This window comes from Lissotriton helveticus, chromosome 6, assembly GCF_964261635.1.
Source record: "Lissotriton helveticus chromosome 6, aLisHel1.1, whole genome shotgun sequence".
NCBI classification, from domain to species: Eukaryota; Metazoa; Chordata; class Amphibia; order Caudata; family Salamandridae; genus Lissotriton; species Lissotriton helveticus.
Window position 1 is genome coordinate 1420350308 of NC_136067.1, and position 21000 is coordinate 1420371307.

The following is a 21000-nucleotide window of genomic DNA, read 5'->3' on the forward strand; positions in this document are numbered from 1 at the left end:
TGTCAGGAGGTACAATGAAATCTCAGGACTTTCGGCGACGGCGGCAACTCTCCTCAGAGAGTTGCAGCCCCAGGCACTCACTACAGCTATAACAACATATAGAGAATCTGGGTACATTGGTGCCTGGAAAGGAACCTGGATTCCTTGGAAGCACCTATTGTTGAAATAGTTAACTTCCTTCTTAAACAATTTGATAAAGGCCTCAGCTATAGAACTATCAATTGCTATAGATAGGCTATTTCTGCTGGTCATGTCCTTGTCAATAGTAAAACGGTAGGTAAAAATGTCATTGTTTGTCGAGTGATGAAAAGCATTCGTTTAAGAAGACCTCCTAAACCTAAATATGAAAGTCTTTGGGATATCACACTAATCCTTGATCGTTTCAATAAATGGCCTGTTAATACTCTCCTCAATAAAAAAGAAAAAAAACTTTTTCCATTAAGCTGGCTACTCTACTATGCCTAATCTCATGCAGAAGGGTCTCTGATGTCAAAGAACTGGAGATTACGAATAAATCTTTTAACATGTTCGGAGTCAAATTTGAGATTTATAGAAGAACAAGGACTATGTCTGATTCAATTTCTAACTACGTTTTGATTCATGTCCAAAACTTTGTGTAGTGGACTGCATGAGAGAGTGTGGTTGCAGAATGTTTGCTCTTCGCCTTCAGGATGTTAACCAATTACTTATATCCTTTGTTAAACCCCACAAAGGCATAACCTAGACCTCTATTGCTAGATGGGTTGATACATTTCAAGCTCGCTCCCTTGGAGGGGTGCTATGGCCAGTAAATCTCTCTGGTCTAGAGGTACGTTGGACGACATTCTCAAAACTGCTGACTGGTCAAATGCTAGCACCTTTGCACGTCATTATTGCAAGCCTATTGAACATATGTCTGATGTTGTTTACAAAGCTACCAACATGCATAATGTAGCCTCCGTTCTTGTAATGAAATTGCGATTCTCATATTAACATGACTAGAGAATCTGGATTTCATTAAAGACACGGAGGCTGACATTATCCCTCCCATCCCACCCCTTGGTGGTCTTACAATGATTTAATGCTGTTTTTTTACAGTTTATTACTGTACTTTTTATTAACAGTACTTGTTTCATCTCTTTTTCCTTTTAGCTTGATAAGCCTGACACTATTTTGTACATTCAAGAGATGTTTACTTCTTTCTCTTTTCAGGTAACTCTCCTGAACTGTGTGTCATCTGGCCTTTGGTTTTACCTTCGTTCTTCCTTCTCCTTCATCCTGCTCATCAGAAGATCGTTTTAATGTTTCAAGTTTCATGAACTTATTTTCCTCCACATTTAAAAGAGGCAGATTGTTGATGGCTCATGCCTTTCATGTGTTGCTATTGTCCTATTCTGGAACCTTTTAATATTGTGATGTAAGCGGCTGCTTGGACTGCATTAAAGGAATAATGCATAATGTCAGCCTCTGTGTCTTTAATGAAATCCAGATTCTCTAGTCATGTTAATATGAGAATCGCAATTCGTCACCCTCGTCTTCTGCAATTCAAGCAGGGAAGCGGGGTCAGAACCCTGATCATTATCTAGTCTGTGTAGCTTCTCTTCCAATCCTAAAATCTCATCCCGTATTTCCCAGTGGGCCCCAATCGACTGCCCCATGCAAAGCCCTGCACCACCACCTTGAAAGCCTCCCATTCTACCAAAGTAGAGGATGCCGTATGTGTATTCATGGGGAAGTAGTATTCAATAAGCGCCATCAGGGAGGCCCGGTCTGGGAAATCCTCCAATGCTAGTGGGTTAAGTCTACAGGAAGGGATCGGGGGATGCGTCTCTAAAGGTTAATAAAACAACAATAGTGGGCTGTGATCGGACAGGGTGTGTCCCAGGTATTTTGTATGTGTTATGGAACTAGCAAGTGTTGTTGCACTAAGAAAGGTATCTAGTTTAGTGTGCACCTGATGTATCGGTGAGAAGAAAGAATATTCCCTGTCTCCCTTGTGTTGTCTTCTCCAGATATCGACTAATCCCCACTGTTGTGTCCAATCTCGAAAACCTGCGGCTATGCAGTGTGATTGTGCCCCTGGGAGTGGTGGATGAGAACGGTCAGTTGTGACATCTGCAACACAGTTAAAATCCGCCCCTAGCAATACCTGCCTATCCATATAATCTGCTATTTTGGCCGATAATGAAGCTAAATACGTGACCTGATCTTGATTGGGCGCGTAGATGTTACCCAATGTTATTACTCGCCCAGCCAGCCTACAACAAGGTAGACATACCTACCTTCCATGTCGATCACAGAGTGCATGAGGTCAAATGGGACACTGGTCTTTACCCATATCAACACCCCCTCGAAAAGGCTGAGAAAGCTGTCGCAAAGACTTTCCCCCTTCATTGTTTGCGAAGGTATTCCCACTTCACTTGTGATCAAATGCATTTCCTGGAGAAAGGCAATATGTATATCCCTACGTTTCAAGTAGGAATAGACACTGTGCCGCTTGGCCATAGTCCCCATCCCTCTTATCTTCCAGGTCAAAAACTTTATACCATTGTGTTTTTGTACCATAGTAACAAAGGGCCAGCTCTTGAACTTGTGTGAATCTGCTCCATTCTGCTACCAACCAAAAATAGAAAAGGAATTAACATAGCAACCCTGTTGCTGAACAACTCCTGGACCCCAGGGCAATCTGGCAACGGCCAGCCACCCAAACCTTGTGTAAAGCATCAAACACTAGCTGAGGCCCAGTCCCAAAGAGGTAAGAGTCTAAGTGGGGAGGTGACAAAGATAAGAGTACTATCCAACACTGGTAAGGTGCCCAAGACGCACAGACCCAAACCCAATGTGGTCCAAACTGGCCCCCGGCTGACGGCAGGAAACTCTGCACCCCTTAAGTAATCACTAACAGCCTCCAGGTGGATTCTTCATCAAATACTCTTGTGCGATGTGTTGGGGGTCACCACAGGTAGCTGCACACTGTCAGTATGAGAGGAGTCTGAGTCTATCCCCTCAGTTTCTCTCGAGGAGCAAGTCCCAGCCTCTGAGGGGGTCTCTGATCCTGCATGAGGACCGCTACCCCCTGCAGGGCCTCAGCTCTCAATCCTTCTGTTTACAGGACGTTGGACGACTCGGACCCCCCGTCTGGGGCGTCTCCTAGGTCTCTTCTTGGTCTCATGTCTCACAGAAGCCACTGCTTGCACCTGCGCCAGCTGAGGAGCCCCAGTTTTGTATGCTTCTATCCATTCCCATGCTGCTTTAGGGTCATCACAGAAGTGCGTCTTGCCATCAAGGAGTATGCGTAGTCGAGCGGGAAAGATCAGAGTACTGAAGCCCTTCCTCTCTCAATGCTTTCTTGACCTCTAAAAAGGAGGACCATTCCTCTGGTAATCCAGGGTGTAATCAGGGGAGATGGAGACTCTACTAATACCTACAGCATATGGGTCTTCTGTCCGGGCTTTTTGTAGAAGGATATCTCTGTCTCTAAAGTGGAGAAGTCAAGCCACCACTGGTCGCAGGAGAAATCCAGGCACCGTAGGTCTGGCCGGGACCTGGTGCTCCCTTTCCAGGGTGTAAAAAGTCGACAGGCCTCCGGGTGCCACCACGATGCAGAGCCATTGCTCCAGGAAGGATACCATGCCATTACCCTCAGTGCCTTCAGTTATGCCAAGGAGTCTAAATTATACCTCCTATTATGCACCTCGGCGTCCTCTGTCTTCCGTTCCAGGGTGCGGACGCGCTCCATGAGGTCCCCCATCTGCACCACCAGTGATTGCTGCGTTGGTTCGAGGACTGTGAGTCTGGACTCTGTGTCCTTTACTCTTTCGGCTAATTTCTTATGTTCTTCTCTGAGTAGGCTGAGGCCCACCGATACTGTGCTGATGTACTGATGAAGGGTGGCCTTGGTGTCAGCTATAGCCTCCAAGATTCTTGCCAGCTGTTGCTGTACTTGGTCGGCCATATCAGTTTGTGCTTTTTCTGGGGGGCTTCCTCCTTTTCCTGAGCGGTCTCAGGCCAGTTTCCCTCGTAGTTTACCCATGGCAGCAGGGTGGTCTTCACACCACATACAGGATTTTGTCATTCAGCACGGTCACACACTTCGTGCCCTTCGTGAGTGTATGTGTAGGCTACACCCTAGGCGCACCACCTCAGGCTTCCCCCGTTGGTCCTCAGCCCATCAAGAGCACTCAGAAATTGTTTGGAGGCCAGCTCGCCCCAGCAGGCCTTCCCAGTGGTCAACATGCCGTCGCTGCACAGGTGCTCCTTATCTAGTTCGCAACAAAGCACAGGAGGGTTATTAATTTGGAACCATCCTGCTCTCCCAAGGCCCGAGGCAGCTACTCGGTTACAGGGTACTGCAGAGCACTCGTTTTCAAGTAAACCGGGCTCCTCTATGTGGCCAGACCTGTCGCATTTCTCAGACCTAGCAACACCATGTTTTCAGGAGCTTGGCGCCCTACCTCATCTCAGATATCCCTCAGAACGGTCAATAGCCTGTCCTCACCTCTTGTGACCAGTGTCCGCAGGTGCTCTCTTTCCACCACCTGTCTGCCGTAGGGTTCCTCCATGTAGTTCCTCACAGGTTGCCCTGCATATCGAGGATCAGTCCAACGAACAAGGGATCTAGCATATGGGCCAGCCCCTCTCAGGGTCCCCCAGGTGTCCCAGCAATACAGTCATGCAATGAGCCAATGTATTCTCCCAGTGATTCACCAAGGTGGACCCCTCTCTCAAGTCTCCTCAGCCTCCCGGTGGGTCAAGAGTCCAGCAGCCAGCTCATTTAGTCACTTGCTTTATTAATAGCCAAAACTGTTTGAATTAACATACTTTAGAACAAAACATTATAAAAGCAAAAAGTACAGCAATAGTTTCTCTATTTTATGACCTGCAGCAACTCAGCCTACTCATACAACCCCACCAGAAACAAAGGATGTTAGTCATTCTGTCAAACAGAAGCTGAAACTGCTTATACAGATGTTACCATTCAGGCAGGCCACCCAATTGGCCAAACACCACCCCTGCTTTAGGAGTACCATCTACAACTATTGCTCCTTCTGTAGTTTTTCAACACCATTCAACACAATCTCTTCCTATCTTAGAAAGAGAAAGATGGGTTTTAAGGCCCATTATAAGGACCATTATTACCTAAATCCAGGAAACCTCACCTACTCCAGCACAAATCTATGTATTGGAACAATCAATGTCAAAAAGTCAAATAAAGCAGCAGAGGACTGCCTCTGAATTGAATAGAGTGGAGGTAAAATTAGATTTTAAATATTATGAATGTGATGGAGCCCTGGGGTCCACACAAATGTCTCAAGACTGTATCACACAGACGCGAACAGAGTGACATGAACAATTGCCTCTAAACATTGGGACGTTCAGTTGAAAGGTTGGCTACACCCACTTAGACTATGTGTTGGAGAACTGCTGACATGCATGTATGACTGGTCGATCACAGTGGTGATGTAGCAGGAAGCCTAACCCAAAAACCCAACACTGCTAATGCAGGCATAAGGGCCGCAAAGAGAAATTGAGGAGGGTTTTTATTTATTTTAGAGGTTTTATATAGCGCGAACAAGATCCTTGCGGATATCAGAGCGCTTTACAATGAACAAAGATGATTATAACAAATGAAATAGCAAGACACAATATAGACAACAAGCATGGGATGAATAAAATACAATAAAACACACAAAGAATGGTAAAAATACCAAAGCATGGGATCATAGTTGTTCCAAGAACATATAAAGCGAGTCTCGGATGAAAAGGTTCAGGGCCGGGAAGAGTGGTCAAGTAAATTTTGCCATGAGAATCGCTTTCACTTCATTTTTGAAAGATACGAAAGAAGAATTCAATCGGGTTTCAGGGGGAAGAGTATTCCAAATCCTAGGCACCATCCCAGAAAATGTTCGTTTATATGTTTTTCTTTTATTGAATCTTTGAGGTTTCAGAAGCAGGTTATCTGCACTCCTAGAGGACCTTGAGCCACCAGAGATTGTCAATATCTGTGCGAGATAGATGGGTGCCTTGTGGTGTATGGCCTTATGTGTCATGCAAGCAATTTTTAGCTGAATTCTTGCTTTGAACGGGAGCCAATTCAGGGATTTTAGGTCCGGGGATATGTGGACCTTCTTTTCGAACCGGTGATGAGTCTTGCTGCAAAGTTTATTGATGCTCTAAAGGGGGCTGTAGTTGTTTTTGGGAGGCCTCATAGAGAGACAATACCATAATCCACACGAGGAATAACTAGCGCTTGTACAGCCTGTTTGAAGTCGTTGACTGGTAAGAATGGCTTCAACTTCCTTAGAATGTTTATTTGGAAGTTTGCTCCCTTTGTAGCATTACTGACATGTTTCTGCATGCTGAGATTGCTGTCCAGAGTTATTCCCAGTGATTTAGCTGAGTCCACAATAGTTGGTTGCACGTTGAGTGCAGTGAGATGTTGGATTACGTTCTGCATCAAAGGGATTTTTGCGGGGGGGCTATAAGGATAAATTCAGTCTTTAGAGCGTTCTGCTTGAGATGATTTTCTGCCAACCATATTTGTGTGTTCAAGAGTGTGGAGTTAAGCTGTTTAATGTCTTCTAAGGTGTTAATCTTTAGATACAGTTGTGTATCGTCAGCGTACATATGATATTGCACGTTAGTCGCTTGAAGAATTTCGGTGAGCGGCTCCAGGAACAAGTTAAACAATGTCGGGGATTGTGAGGATCCTTGTGGGACGCCCAGCCTTACTGGAACTGGGTTGGAAAGAGTGTTGTTAATCTTGAATTGTGGTGTTCGGTTATGAAGAAAGGAGTTAAACCAGTTTAGCACAGATCCTGAAAGACCCATCCTCAGACTGAGCAGATCTAGCAAACTCTCGTGTTTGCCCGTGTCAAAAGCAGAGGAGAGGTCCAGCAGGATGAGTAGGTGTTAGATCTGGGGGTCTCTAGTTGGCAATGGTTATCACCTTTGTCCAAATAAGGACCCTTGCTTCTAAGTCAGGGAAAGGGGATTACACTACTGGATAACCCCTGCTCACCCCCCTTGGTAGCTTGGCAAGAGCAGACAGGCTTATCTCAGAGGCAGTGTGTTAAGCATTTGTGAATATACACAGGAATACAGTGATAACACTACAGATGGACACAACACAGGTTTTATAAAAATAGGTATTCTTTATATAGACTTAAACACAAGACCACAAACGACAAAAATCCAAAATACTATACTAAAGGTTACTTAAAGGATGATAAAAGTCTCTTAGTTCAAATTGTTGGTAAATGCGACAAGGTTCTCAACAAAGTTCTTGGATGCTGCACGCAAAGTAAACAAAAGGCTCGCAGAAGAGGAGATGCGTCGGTTCCGTGACCCGAGAGAACGGTTGCGTCCTTCCTCAATGCTTGCGCAGAGTAGGGGACTCATCGTGAGCCTTACCGGTGTGGAGGTGATGCGTAGATTCTCGACCTGTTGCGGTGTGCAAGATGGCGCCTTGATGCGATGCGATGATCCAGTTGCGATGCGAGAAGATGGCGCCCTTGATGCGGCTATGTGATGACGATGCGATGACGCCCTGGCAGCCTTGCGACTACTCTGTACTTTAGAGCCGCAACAGGCCCTGCGATGCGCTTCTCCGGTGATGCGATGACAGCTCTCTCGATGCGTCGCGCTTCTCTGGCGATGCGACAGCAGACAGCTTCGATGAACACACGCTTCCAGGGAGATGCGACGAACTCTTGCTTCTCCGGCGTTGCGATGATTTCAGCTGCGGCGGCGACACGCTTCTTCTCGATGCGTCACGCTTCCAGCTCCCAGCGGCACGCAAGTGACTGGAGTCAGAATTCCCAGCAAGGAAATTCAGGAGGGAGCTGGAGGTGAAGTCTTTTGGCCCTGAGACTTCAGCATCAGACAAGCACAGTTCAAGCCCTTGGAGAATATTCTGTAGATCAAAGTCCTTACAAAGTTCCTTCTCCTTTCCCTTGGCAATGAAGCAACCACTGCAGGCCAACCCAGCAAACAGCACACTGGCAGAGGGGCAGTCCAAACTCCTGCAGCTTCCTTGGTTCTTCTCCTTGGCAGAAAGGTTTCTTGTTCCAGAAGTGATCTAAAATCTGTGGGACTGGGTCCCAATATTTATATCAAAAAATCCTTTGTTCTCTGAAGGCAGAGAGGCCTCTGCCTAGTTTAAACCAGTTCCTGAGCACTGTGTTTACATGACTCTTCTCTTCCTTTCACTGTGCAGGGCAGAAACACCAGACGCCCCACAGGAGGTGGAGCCAGCACAGGGGAGGGAAGATGCAGCTCTGGAGCACTCTGTTGACAGGATTCCCCTTCTCCTTTCACTGTGCAGGGCAGAGACATCAGACAAGCCACAAGGGGTGGAGCCAGCATTGTGGAGGGAAGGCCCTGCCCTATTCAGGTCCCAGGTGCACTCCCCCCCCTCCCATCTGGAGGTAAATCTCCCTATTCACCACTGGGCTGTCCCAGACTGTCTCCTGGAATTTCCCCAGCCCTGTCACACACAAACCCAGACAAGGAATACACAAGTCAGCAGAGGCGGGCTCAAATGGTTAGCAAGCAAATACCTTCTTTCTAAAAGTGGTATTTGCAAACACAGAATATTAAAATAAACTTTACTAAAAGATGTATTTTATTATTCTGAGTTCAGGCATACTAAACTTGAATTTCTACCATGTTCCCTTAGTCAGTTAGGATTTTAGGGATGTAACAACCTTCACTGCCTATTCTAGTCTATGAGAACAGGTAGCCTTCAATAGTGAAAAACGAAAATGGCTGTAATTCACTACTAGAAAATGCTACACACATTAGAGCATGTCCTACCTTATACTTACAATGCACCCTGCCCTTGGGCCTACCATAGCGGTGTCTAATATGAAGCAAATGGAAGGTTTAGGGACTGGCAAGTGGGTGCACTTGGCCAAGTCGACATGGTAGTCGCAGACTACACACAGGCCTAGCAATGGCAGGCCTGAGACACACTTTACAAGCTGCTTCTGTGGGTGGCACAACCAGTGCTGCAAGCCCACCAGCAGCATTTGCTCTACAAGCCCTGGGCACACATGGTGCACTGTACTAGGGGCTGACAGTAGGTCAAATAAGCCAATCATGGAATCCAATCAGTATATCAATTTAACATGGGGAGCACAGTGCCCAAAACATACAACCAGCAAAAAAATATGTCAAAACAGAGGAGGCAATCCATCAAAAATGGAAGGGAGACTCACGCCAATGATGTCAGGTCTAACAGTAGGCATGAGCCGTTCTGGTCCAGGATTTGAAGCGCATCATCAATAATGTGAGTCATGGCTGATTCCGTGCTGTGCCCCACTCTGAAGCCTGATTGGTGGTTGTCAAGGAGGTCAAAGTGAGCGATATGTTTTGTTAGTTGGTGGTGTACGCATTTTTCAAGCAGTTTTGCTATGGTAGGGATATTAGATATAGGACGGTAGTTGTTAAAATTAGTGGGGTCAGCTGTTGGTTTCTTAAGGATGGGTGAGACTTGGCCGACTTTGAGGGAATCTGGAATGCAACCTTGTTGGAGTGAACTGTTGATGATTTTGGTCCATAGCGGAAGCAGGGAGCGGGCTGATGAGGTGGATGGAAGGTTTCAAGGCATTAGAATCTTACCCAGAGCCTCTTCCGAGTAGGTGTCAAAGGACGACCAGACGGCACTGTTCTTTGGGACACACTTTGAAGGGATTTGGTGTGTAGTAGTGGGTGGTGACGAGGGGGTATGTGAATGAGGCACAGAATAAAGTAGTCGGTCCTTTAAGAGATCGTTCTCAATGTTGAGGGTCTTCTGCGTGAAGAAGATGGAAAATTGTTCAACCGTTGGGTTGCGATTGAGCAGCGTCTTGTAACCGTTGAGGGGCGTCCTTAGATTGAGTTTTGATTAGCTCAAATAATTTTTTGGGGCGTATTCTAGCTTGGTCTAGTTGGTGTTTGAAAAAGTCTGCTTTGGTGCGCTGAATCTTCTTGTAATATGCGTTTCTCTTTTTTCTTAGTAATTTGAGGTGGATAGTCGAAGGGACTGATCTCCAATTGCGTTCAGCAACTCTGAGAGAGCGTCTGTCTTCGTTGAGCAGGCTATAGTACCAAGGTTTTGAGTCTTTAGTGGAGACTCTCTTAAGTTGAAGAGGGGCAACCTCGTTGATTATTGCGGTCATCGAGTTAAGGTAGTAGTTGGTGAGATCATACACATCTGTGGTGCCAGCAGGAGGCAATAGAGGGTTGTAGCTTGAGAAAGGTAGCGTGTTTGTGTTGCGTTGTTTCAAGTCTCTTTTCCAGATCTTTGGTTTCATGGCCTGAATTGTGTTAAATTTGACTGTTTCCTTGATAAAGAAAGTAATGATGTGGTGATCAGACCAGTCGCAGGGTTGTATTGATTCCATTTGAATGACGTCAGTTTTGGAGATTATTAGATCCAGGGTTGACCCTTTCTTATGTGTAGGGCCATTGCAGGTTTGGGTCAGGGCTAGATCATCCAGGAAGCTTCTGAGGCATTTGACAATTGCGTCGTTGTTGTCATTCCAGTGGAGATTGAAATCACCGAGGAATATTTGGTTGTTCTGCATACCGTTGTTAGCTGAAATCATATCCATGAGTTGTTCCGAGAAAATTAGATTGTCACCTGGTGGATGATAGAAGATGTGCAGTGAACAAGCTTGTTTGCCGTTGCTGCTAAGGTCTAGGCAGAAGTATTCGCAGGACGTGAGGACCGGGGATCTGGCTCTATTTACAGTGATGTCACTAAGATGAATACAGGCTATACCTCCACCTATCTTACCTATTCTGTCTAATCTGATGATGTCGTAGTTCGGGGGAACTAGAATGTCCATCAGTGGTGTGGAGGAATCAGTTAGCCAGGTTTCAGTTAACAATAGCAGGTCTAGTTCTTGTGAAAGGATGAGCTCAGCTATGTCAGCAGCATGTCTGGAAGCCAATCTACAATTTAGGAGAGCGCATTTGAGCTGGGGAGTAAGCAGGGAACAGGATGGGTCTTGGGTGAGATGGACGTGTGTAAGGTTGCTCTCGACAATCCCTCTATTTGTGTGTCTGGCAACTCTGAATGGGTTAGGGTGGAGAGTGGGGATGGTCAACTGAGTTGCGGTAATGCAATTATTGGTAGAGGGTGCGTAGGATTGAAGAAGAGCTAGTATATCACTCTGGGAAAACGTATTGACGCTTCGCTTAGGACGAGAACATGTATTGAGGAGGGGAACTGAATTCCGAATGGGTGGAGTGAGTTTAGGGGTGTGAGTTAAGTGGTGTGATCGGTAATTCAGGTTAAATGCTCTTGAGGATGAATTATGCCCAGGTTGGTTGGATATCTGATCCTTGAGAGATTGGAGTTCTTTTTAATCTGGAGTAGAGCCAACATTATTTCCTCAAATTTAAGGTCGGGGTCAGAAGTGACCGGGGTAGTGCATGAGGGGAGCTGCAGAGGAGCGGGTAAGGCTAATATAAGAGGTAGTATTCTGTGGGAGTGAGGATGAGTGGGGGCTGTAGAGGTCTGAGTTGAGGGGGTGGGTGGTTGTAAAGTGGGTGTGGCGAGGGTCGTAGGGGGCGGGTGTGCTCATCCTGTAGCGTATTGTCATCGCGGTAGTGTGAGTACAGGACCTGTGTCAACCTTAAACTGCGGAGGGGGTGGATGTTGAGGGGAGAGTACTTATGAAGAGAATCATTAAAGGGTATGGGTGCAGAAACCATCGGGATGTTTGAGGGTGTAGGTGGCTGAGAGGGTGGGGTGGCTGGCTGTAATGTAGGAGTGGTGAGGGTAGATGAGAGCATGGGGAGCTCAGAGGATAATGCGTGTTTGTTAAGTTCCTGTGAGGTCAGGCCAAGTGGCAAGGCATGGCGTCGCGTGCGGAGGCTAAGACAGGGTGAGAGCTTGGGAGGGGTAGCATAAGAGTGCAAGGAAGTCGAGACAAGAGGGATGTTGGTGTTAGGGTGGGGGGTAGCTATCGTCCTGTCATGAAAGGGATCAGTATCTGATGTTGGGACAATTGCTGTGACGGTCGTGTCGGGAGATCGAGTGTGTGGAGTTGTTGGGATGATGAGGGATGTGAAGTTAGGGGGGGTCGTCTGGGTGTGGGTAACGTAAGAGTCAGATGCGAGAGGAGGACGGGGAGGACATGTAGGAAGGGGGCAGAGGGGTAGGGGGTCTAAGATGTCAGATGGTTGGGTGAGGAGACTCCCTGTGTGATGGTACTGGAAGGAGAAATACCAACTACTAACGAACATAGAAGCAAACAGAAATGAAGACAATTTGAGTATTTTCTTGAGGGTAAACACATTTTTTTAATCATTTCTGTAACAAAAACATTTTCCCAAATCTGGATGAATATGTTCAAAATGAAACTCTTCTTCATCTTCAGAATGAATCTGTTGATAATATTTTGCACAATGCTGTGTTTCCTTACTACATCAAAATAGTGATTTGCGGGGGTGTGGCTTGCCTGCAGCAGAAGATGGCCACTCCGTGAAGCAGCTCCGACACCACACTTCCCAAACCCCTCGACTATCCGTCAGTAATACGGCCTGGACCAGGGACAGACGACAAGATAAACAAGCGGAACGCAGCAGCAATCGAATGAGCCCGGAGACGAAGATATCGGTTGGAGTGAAGTAGAGCCCATCGATGGGAACCGTAGTGGCCTTACTAAGCCCTGGCCTCGATTATAGGCGGCGCAGGGATCCTGGGGCAGACCGCAAGTAAGGTGCGAGACGGAGCCTGGCAGGTCCCTGAGACCGCTTTAGAGTGAACACTGCGCCGGGGGAGCGTGTCATGCCTAACGGCGCTCAGACGCTCAGCAGTGACATCCCCTCCCCCCCCCACTCCGTGAAGCGGCTCCGACACCACACTTCCCAAACCCCTCGACTATCCGTCAGTAATACGGCCTGGACCAGGGACAGACGACAAGATAAACAAGCGGAACGCAGCAGCAATCGAATGAGCCCGGAGACAAAGATATCGGTTGGAGTGAAGTAGAGCCCATCGATGGGAACCGTAGTTGCCTGACTAAGCCCAGGCCTCGATTATAGGCGGCGCAGGGATCCTGGGGCAGACCGCAAGTAAGGTGCGAGACGGAGCCTGGCAGGTCCCTGAGACCGCTTTAGAGTGAACACTGCACCGGGGGAGCGTGTCATGCCTAACGGCGCTCAGACGCTCAGCAGTGACATCGCCTCCCCCCCCCTCACCCCAGGAGAGCGGCATGAGAGAGATCTGGAGGGCTGAACTCCATCAGGGAAAAACAGGTAGTGTAGAGGCATTGCGGCGGGCTCCCACCGCCTAAGAGCAAAACAGTAAAGGCACAAAACCAGCACCAGGCCACAGCTGTGGAGGCACTAAACAGGCAATTGGACCGGGTGGTGAGGCAAGGGGGTTCCCCCCCGGTCAATGTTATAAACTGAAAGCAGCAGGTGGTGAGACAAATGGGCTCTGGCTGCAGAATATATGCACTGGTCCAGGGGACATAATGAGACAGTAAATGAAGGGGGTGGGGGAGGGAGGGGTGTGAGCTAGTCCACGTCTCTGATGTTAGTTAAACAGGGGGGTCGACAGGCTCTCTGCTAAGTTGGGGGGGCGGGCAATTGGGAATCCGTCGAGCAGGGAAGCAGGGTGGGGGAGTTCGGGGGAAGGGGGTAGAAATTTCAATGTTATAGCATGTTGGCAAATTTTTTTTGTATATTGGGAAGAACGGGCAGAACACATTAAGGCTCAGACCTCACTTGCGATACCGATACTACATACCACTACCGTGACCAGTAGGGCCTTACGGAGAATGGGGACACAATGCAGCTTTGTATGTAACACACTAGTGACACAGTGATGACAGGGCAGACACCAGTGGAACTGAAAGTGATGACATGGAATGTGAATGGGTTGGGCATTAACCTCTTCCATGCGTCGGACGGCCCCCGGCCGTTTGACGTCCCGGTGGGCATGTGAGTCGGACGGCCAGGGGCTGTCCGATTTGCGCACGTGTAGAATTTGCCCGCACAGCGGGAAAATGTGTGCTGCATGGAAGCTGTTAAGATAAAATGGGGTATAGTCTTGCAATTCTTAAACAGTCACTCCCCAGATGTGGTGCTTTTGCAGGAGACTCATTTAATGGGGAACACAGGTTGAGCGCTTTATCGGGGAGGTTACGAAATGAAGATACATGCAGGATACACCTCGGGCTCCAGGAGCACAGGAATACTCCTGAGAAAAAACCTCCCCTTGATTATTGACAAGACCTGTTCTGACAGACTATGGAGATACGACGCGATATCAGGATCAAGGGTGGGGGAGGTAATAAACATACTGTCAATATATGTCCTCCGAATGTTGAAAGAATCAACATTGGAAGACTTGGGGGCCCTGATGCTAGCAATTCCCCCTGGGAGACTAATCATGGGGGGGATTTTAATATGACAGGTTGTAAGGATCTGGATCGTTGGCCTGCAAGAGCCCACACAGCTAAACCAACAACACTGGTGAAGTTCTTGGAGGCTTTAGGTCTCCTAGATATTTGGAGGACCCTGAACCCACACCAGAGAGAATACACCTTTTACTCCGGGGCACATGGGAGCAGATCACGTATCGACTATCTGATCACTTCAGCCTCACATTTCACGCATTTTACTGATGTCGCTCATATGGCGAAGGGAATTTCGGATGACTTATAAGGCTGGCACCACACGGGATAAGGGGGCAATCCCCATTAACCCCTGGTATCGGAAAATACTGTTAATAAGAAAGAGAATTGTTAAAGCCTCTAAATACTGCTTTAAAGAGAACATTTCTTCACTTATCTCAGCCACGACACTTTGGGAGGCATATAAGATAGTGGTTCGAAGGCAGGCTCTAGTGCTTATAGCGGGACATAAACGGGACTAGAAAGCGAAGGTGGTGGAAATCAAACAGGGGATTATAGAGCTGGAACATCAAATATTGAGTGGGGTGAGGATAATTTGCAACATAAACTGGCAATAAAACAGCAGGATTTCTCCAACTGGGTTTCAGAGGAAGCTCAAAACAAACTCATAGCAACACAACACAGAGTCTATGAAGTGGGAGACAAAGCTTGGAAGCTGTTGGTGTGGCTGGACCAAAGGGAGCGTGCTGGCCGATGGGTGCTGCAAATAACACTTGACACAGGAGAGGTCCTGCAAGACCCGCAGGAGATTGCGGTGGCATTTGCAGACTACTACTCGAAGGTCTATAAGTCAGGTATAAAGGCAACGACTCAGGAGGCCTTGGGATTCCTAACAGATATTCCCCTCCCAGTAGTCATAGCAGAGGGTAAACGGCTTTTAGAGACTGAATTCACGGTAGAATAGGTGACGCAAGTGCTCAGAGCCCTTAACTCAGGCAAGGCGGGGGACCCAAATGGAATCCCTGTAGAGTTGTATAAACTCACGGCGTCTGAAAGAATGCCACATCTCCAAACTAAGTTTGAGGAGGGTGAAACTAAAGGTTCCCTCCCTATGGACCAACAGTTGTGGGCGGTGGTAGTAATTCATAAAGCAGGGAAGCCCAAGGATCAGTTTTCTTCATACCGTCCAATTTCGCTACTTAACGTACAAGTGAAGATTTTAGCTAAAGTGTTGGCCTTGGGGTTGGACCCACACTTGTCAACCCTGGTACACCCTGATCAATCAGGCTTCATGCTGGTCCCTCCACTGCGTTAAGTCTCAGACACCTCCATGGGGTTTTGGGACATGCCCATAGAATCCAGGAGGGTGCTGCAATCCTTTCCCTGGATGCAAGGATGGCTTTCAACACCATTGAATGGACATATATGTTTGCGGCCTTGAGCCCACAGTTTTTGTCCTGGATAAAGTTACTTTACCACTATCTGAGCTCAGGGTTTTTTATAAACGGTAGAACCTCGTGGTGATCCCTCCCTGTTTTGGGGCACAAGACAGGGCTGTCCCTTTTCACCCCTAATCTTTGCACTGGTGACAGAGCCGGTAGCAATATGGCTAAGGGGTGACCCTAGAATAAGAGGCTTCCGCTGGATGGAAGACTAGGAGGACAGACTATCGCTCTATGCAGACATCATTTTGTTATATTTGGCATCTGCCAGGGCATCGATCGTGAGTATACCTAACATTTTTACCTCCTTCAGTAGATATACTGGTTACACAATTAATTGGATGAAGTCTGTAGTATTTGTCCTGAGTGAACAAAGACCTAACCTCCCAACAGAATGTACAGTACAAGTTGTATCAGACTGATTTCAATACCTGGGGATATTTGTAACATAAGATTCCACCTGATTCTATGACGAAAATCTGATGGGCCCTCTGGTAATACTCCAAAACGATGTCCAACACTGATGGGCTCTCCCATTGTCGCTATTGGGAAGAGCGGCGCTCTTTAAGATGATTATTCTACACTACAGTGGTCCCTAGGAAAATAGGGATAGACATACAAAAATGAATACAGACCCAATCAGTACTGTATTGGTTAAACTTGTCCAGCCGGATAAAGGTTCAATATTAAATTTTTCAACAATTCTTTAAGATATATACAAACGAAGATACTGAGAGTGGGACACAAGCCTGCATCCTACTACAGAAACATAGAAACAAACAGTTTGGGGAACATTTAAGGGAGGCTCAGGAAACGCTCACAGTTTGTTTTTTGGACAAAATCATCAATAAGGTAAACAAATTGCAAGGAAAGCCTCTACATGGTCAATGGTAACATAACAGTTAATGCATGAGGCGCGTTTAGCGTGTCGACGGCGTTTCGATCCAAGTGAACAATGCGTGGATCATCATCAGGACATTAAATAAGCATGCCTGTGTATAAATGCCTTAGATTCCTGTATTAAATCACATTTGTTGGGAGAAAGAGGGGGGATCTCTTTAAGATGATGGCACTGCCAAGATTTCTGTATATGTTACAAAATACCCTGTTTTGGGTACCAGAGTCTTATTTTAAGCTAATAGATGGGGCAGTTAGAACTCTCATTTGGGAATGAGGATACCCCAGAATCGCACTTGTAAAATTAACCTGTGGTTGGTATGACGGAGGAATCGCCCTGCCTCATACAGAATCTTTTTATCAGGATGGCCAATTGGTGACGGTAAACCAATGGGCACAACAACCGCTTTTGGAACCGGCCTATAAAATGGACCGCTTAAATCTTCAACCGAAGGGATACCTCCAAGAGTTATACACTAATCCTAGAAGTCAGGCGCTGGAGGGCCCAACATCGCTTACAGTGAAAATATGGCACACAACTAACGCTAAATTGGGGGTGGAAAAATCAAATCACCAAAGCTACCCCAATGTGGGACTCGAAACAGATGGGCACTTTGGGATTCAAAGCGAGATTTGAAAAATGGGATTTGATTGGAATCTCAAGGGTGGGAGACTTACACACAGGCACACAAATGAAATCATTTGAGCAATTGCAAAACTCAAATGACTTAGATCCCAAAGAGGTTTTTCATTACTTACAGATCAGGCAAGTCTTGAACAAGGTGGTACCTCGTGGAGTGTCCTTACCTGAATCCTCACCATTAGAGTGTTGCCTCCTTGAGGAACACTTAACCCGGAAAGCAATATCCATGACATATCAAAAACATTCAAATAACACGCCAGACACTTTGATGGGCCTGCGAAACCGATGGGGGCTAGATTATCCAGATTTGCAGGAGGAAGACTGGCCGGAAGCCCTGGCATCCCATAAGGAAGGGGCCATTCGGTCCCGGTTCAGATTGATTCAGTTGAAATTGCTCCATAGAGCATGCAACTCTTGTAGTACACTTTATAAATGGTTAGTAAATCAAACACCCTCTGTAATAGAGTCTGCGAAGAGGAGGGGTCATTCTGTCACATCCTGTGCGAATGTAAAAGAATCAAACAATATTGGAAAGTTGTAATTGTTTGTATGAAAAAAGTAGTAGGAATGGAATTAACCTTGGACCCGAAGTGCTGTATCTTAAATGTATGGGGTGACTCCGACCTGGCAAAGAAGACCTGGGTTACCTTAGGATTTGTGGTAATGAAACGCAACATTGTGCGTAATTGGGGGACGTCTGAACTGCCAACTCAGAGGGAATGGTCGCAAGACATGGATTAGTGTATGGTGGCTGAAAAGGCAGTGTATATTAGCAGGGGTTGTCCCAAGAAATGGGGTAACATTTGGGACAAGTGGAATAAATGCAGAGGGTACCCCTGCACACCTCCCCTGGAAGAGACTGCCTGATCCAGCCTCGGCCCCTCCAAAAGTGGATAGAGTTAGAGACGAGACAAAGTACAAGACTGTAATGATGAAAAATGCAAAATGTGGTATTATCTTGTTCTGCTTGATGTCAACAATAAAAAGATGTTAAAAGAAATAATGACTTGCGATTTGGTATGTGGTATTATCTTGTTCTGCTTGATGTCAACAATAAAAAGATGTTAAAAGAAATAATGACTTGCGATTTGGTAATTGCAAATCAGCAATTAGGTGTTTTCTATCGCAAAAATAAGAGATTGCTAATTATTTGGTTTGGTGTGATTCTTTGTACATCAAGTACCCTTTTCAGCGGTATACAACGTTTACAACGCAACTTTTACAACGCACTACCATTACAACGAAACTATTACAACGCAACATCCATTACAACGCATACATTTACAACGCAGTCATTACAAGGCATGACACTACAACGCACACCACTACAACGCATACCATCACAACGCAGTCATTACAACGCATACCATTACAACGCAAAACTTACCATCCAACACTTACCCTACTGTTGCACCCCCTGGAGTTAGAATAGTAATTTTAACCCCTACACTATCCAAAACTTTCCCTACTGTTGCACCCCCTGGAGTTTGAATAGTAATTTTAACTCCTACACTATCCAACACATACCTTATATGCAATGTAATGTAATGCGTTGTAATGGTATGCGTTGTAAATGTAGTATGCGTTGTAGTGGAATGCGTTGTAAAGGTATTTTTTAAGAATTCGTTGTAATGGTATGCGTTGTAATGGTGTGCGTTGTAATGGATGTTGCGGTGTAAAAAATGCGTTGTAAAGGTATGCGTTGTAAAAGTGTGCGTTGTAACGTCATACATCCCTTTTTAGCGATCGCAAACCAGTTTGCGAATTGTTAGCAACTCACTATTTTTGTATATCAAGTCCTTTGTTCCTAGAATAAGGGCCTGTGCTGGGTTGGAAATAGGTGGACAAGTGACATTTTGAATTAATGGACTGATAAACAACTGTATTTTATCCTTACTGTGTTTTCTGTATAAGATGGCTAACACGTTCTATTTAAATGCATGTTTCATAGGCAGAACAATCTCGCTTGCATTTTATCAACACGTACATGGCCAGTCTTTTGCCAAAGGATACAACCGAAACAGAGAAGCCGCAATCTACAGCTGGGGAGCAGGGTCAAATCGAAACTGAGCAGCCTCCAGATGCAGCTGGCACAAAGGATCAAATCAAAACTGACCAGCCTCCAAGTACACCTGGATCAAAGGTTCAAGTCAAAGCTGAGCGGCCTCCAAGTGCAGCTGGAGTAAAGGATCACATTGAAGCTCAACGACCTCCAAGTGCAGTTGGAACAGAGGAAACAGGTATAGACATAATTTTAAAGTTCACAGTAGATCCATAGTGGTACATACACACAACTCAAAGTGTTTCTCAGACAAATAGTCTTGTATGAGTTATGAAAGCTTTTTGTGGTTGCTGTAGCTTTTAAAATACTTGTGTCAAAAGTGCAATTGATAGTGAATGTCCGTTAGCAGATGAGCAGTGTTGGGGTTTACATGAAATAACCTGAAAAATGTCTTACCACGATCTGACATACAACATTTCTTGCAAAAATAATATCCTCATCTAGGTCCCTATTGATATAATTTCCAATTTCCAATTGGGACACCTTCATATCCACTGCTAATGATTTATTTTCTTAGCAAAGGCATTGTAAAATCAAGTTTAATTTAAAAACATGGGCGTGTTTACTTTGTGCATTACTTTGTTATTTGCCCTACAAATAAAAACAATAAATCTCAGTTATCAAGTTATGGAAACTGTGAGTCCTGAAATGTTCCGCAGTTTCTTCTCTCTATCTATTGTGGACAAAAACATTTTGAACAATAACGCACTGAAAGATAATTAGAATCCATTGACAATCATAATCCACATTTCAAAATGTTGTTATTTCAAGATGGCGTCTGTGCACCAGTCATAAAATAAAACTTCCTGTAACTTCAATACAGTGCTTGATTTCTTCAAGCAACAGTTACTCTTAATTTTATAGAAAAATCCATTTACACAGCCATCAACATTACCATAAAGGATAATTCCTTTAAATTCTGTAAACAAGATACAGCAAGGCAGAAAGACCTGTTAAAGCCAAAGCTGGGAAGACAATCATGGATAACGAAGGCCAAAAACGAAGATGGTGGAGCACTTTCAAGAACTGGTCAACCACCCTATGGCATAGTTCCACCAGACACATACATCCAGCTGACAAAGACTTGTCAATCAACAGCAGCAGACTGACCAATGAATGAATATGGCAAGCCATCAAACATTAGAGAAATGGGAAGGCAGCAGGACCTGACAGCACTCCTGCGGAGGCATTGAAGGCAGACATTGAAACATACATAGACATTCTCTACCCCTAGTTTGGAATGATCTGGGAAGAGGAAAAGGTGCCATCAGGCTGGAAGGAAGGATATCTCATCAAGGTCCCCAAGAAAGGTGACCTGAGTAACTGCACAAGAAACAGAGGGATAACTTTACTATCAACCCCAGGCAAAGTGTTCAACAGAGTAATTCTGAACAGAATGAAGCAACAAGATGATCCTCAGATGCGAGACCAGCACGCTGGCAGTCCGTTCTGGGAAGGACATGGCTTTTGTAGTTCGGACTGGACTGTTCCCATGGGGCACAGGGTCAGCGCTGATTTGCATATCGCCATTGTCTAACCCAGGGTGGTGTGGAGTGGAAAAACGATGGATTTGGGCCCAGATCTTTGGACTGGGGTGAATGTGTGACATTGATCCAC

General features: G+C 45.9%; 1 protein-coding gene across 2 annotated transcripts in view; it reads left to right on the plus strand.

Moving 5' to 3' along the window:
- ADGB (androglobin) overlaps positions 1 to 21000 on the plus strand; it is a 1448570-nt gene that overhangs the window by 1265325 nt on the left and 162245 nt on the right. Inside the window, exon 32 of one of the 2 annotated variants that reach the window (XM_078649209.1) lies at positions 19273 to 19561. In XM_078649209.1, the coding sequence (XP_078505335.1) occupies positions 19273 to 19561 (289 nt within the window). Of the gene's footprint in view, positions 1 to 1191; positions 1354 to 19272; positions 19562 to 21000 lie in introns of those variants that run through there. The other variant, XM_078649210.1, reaches the window with a different exon arrangement.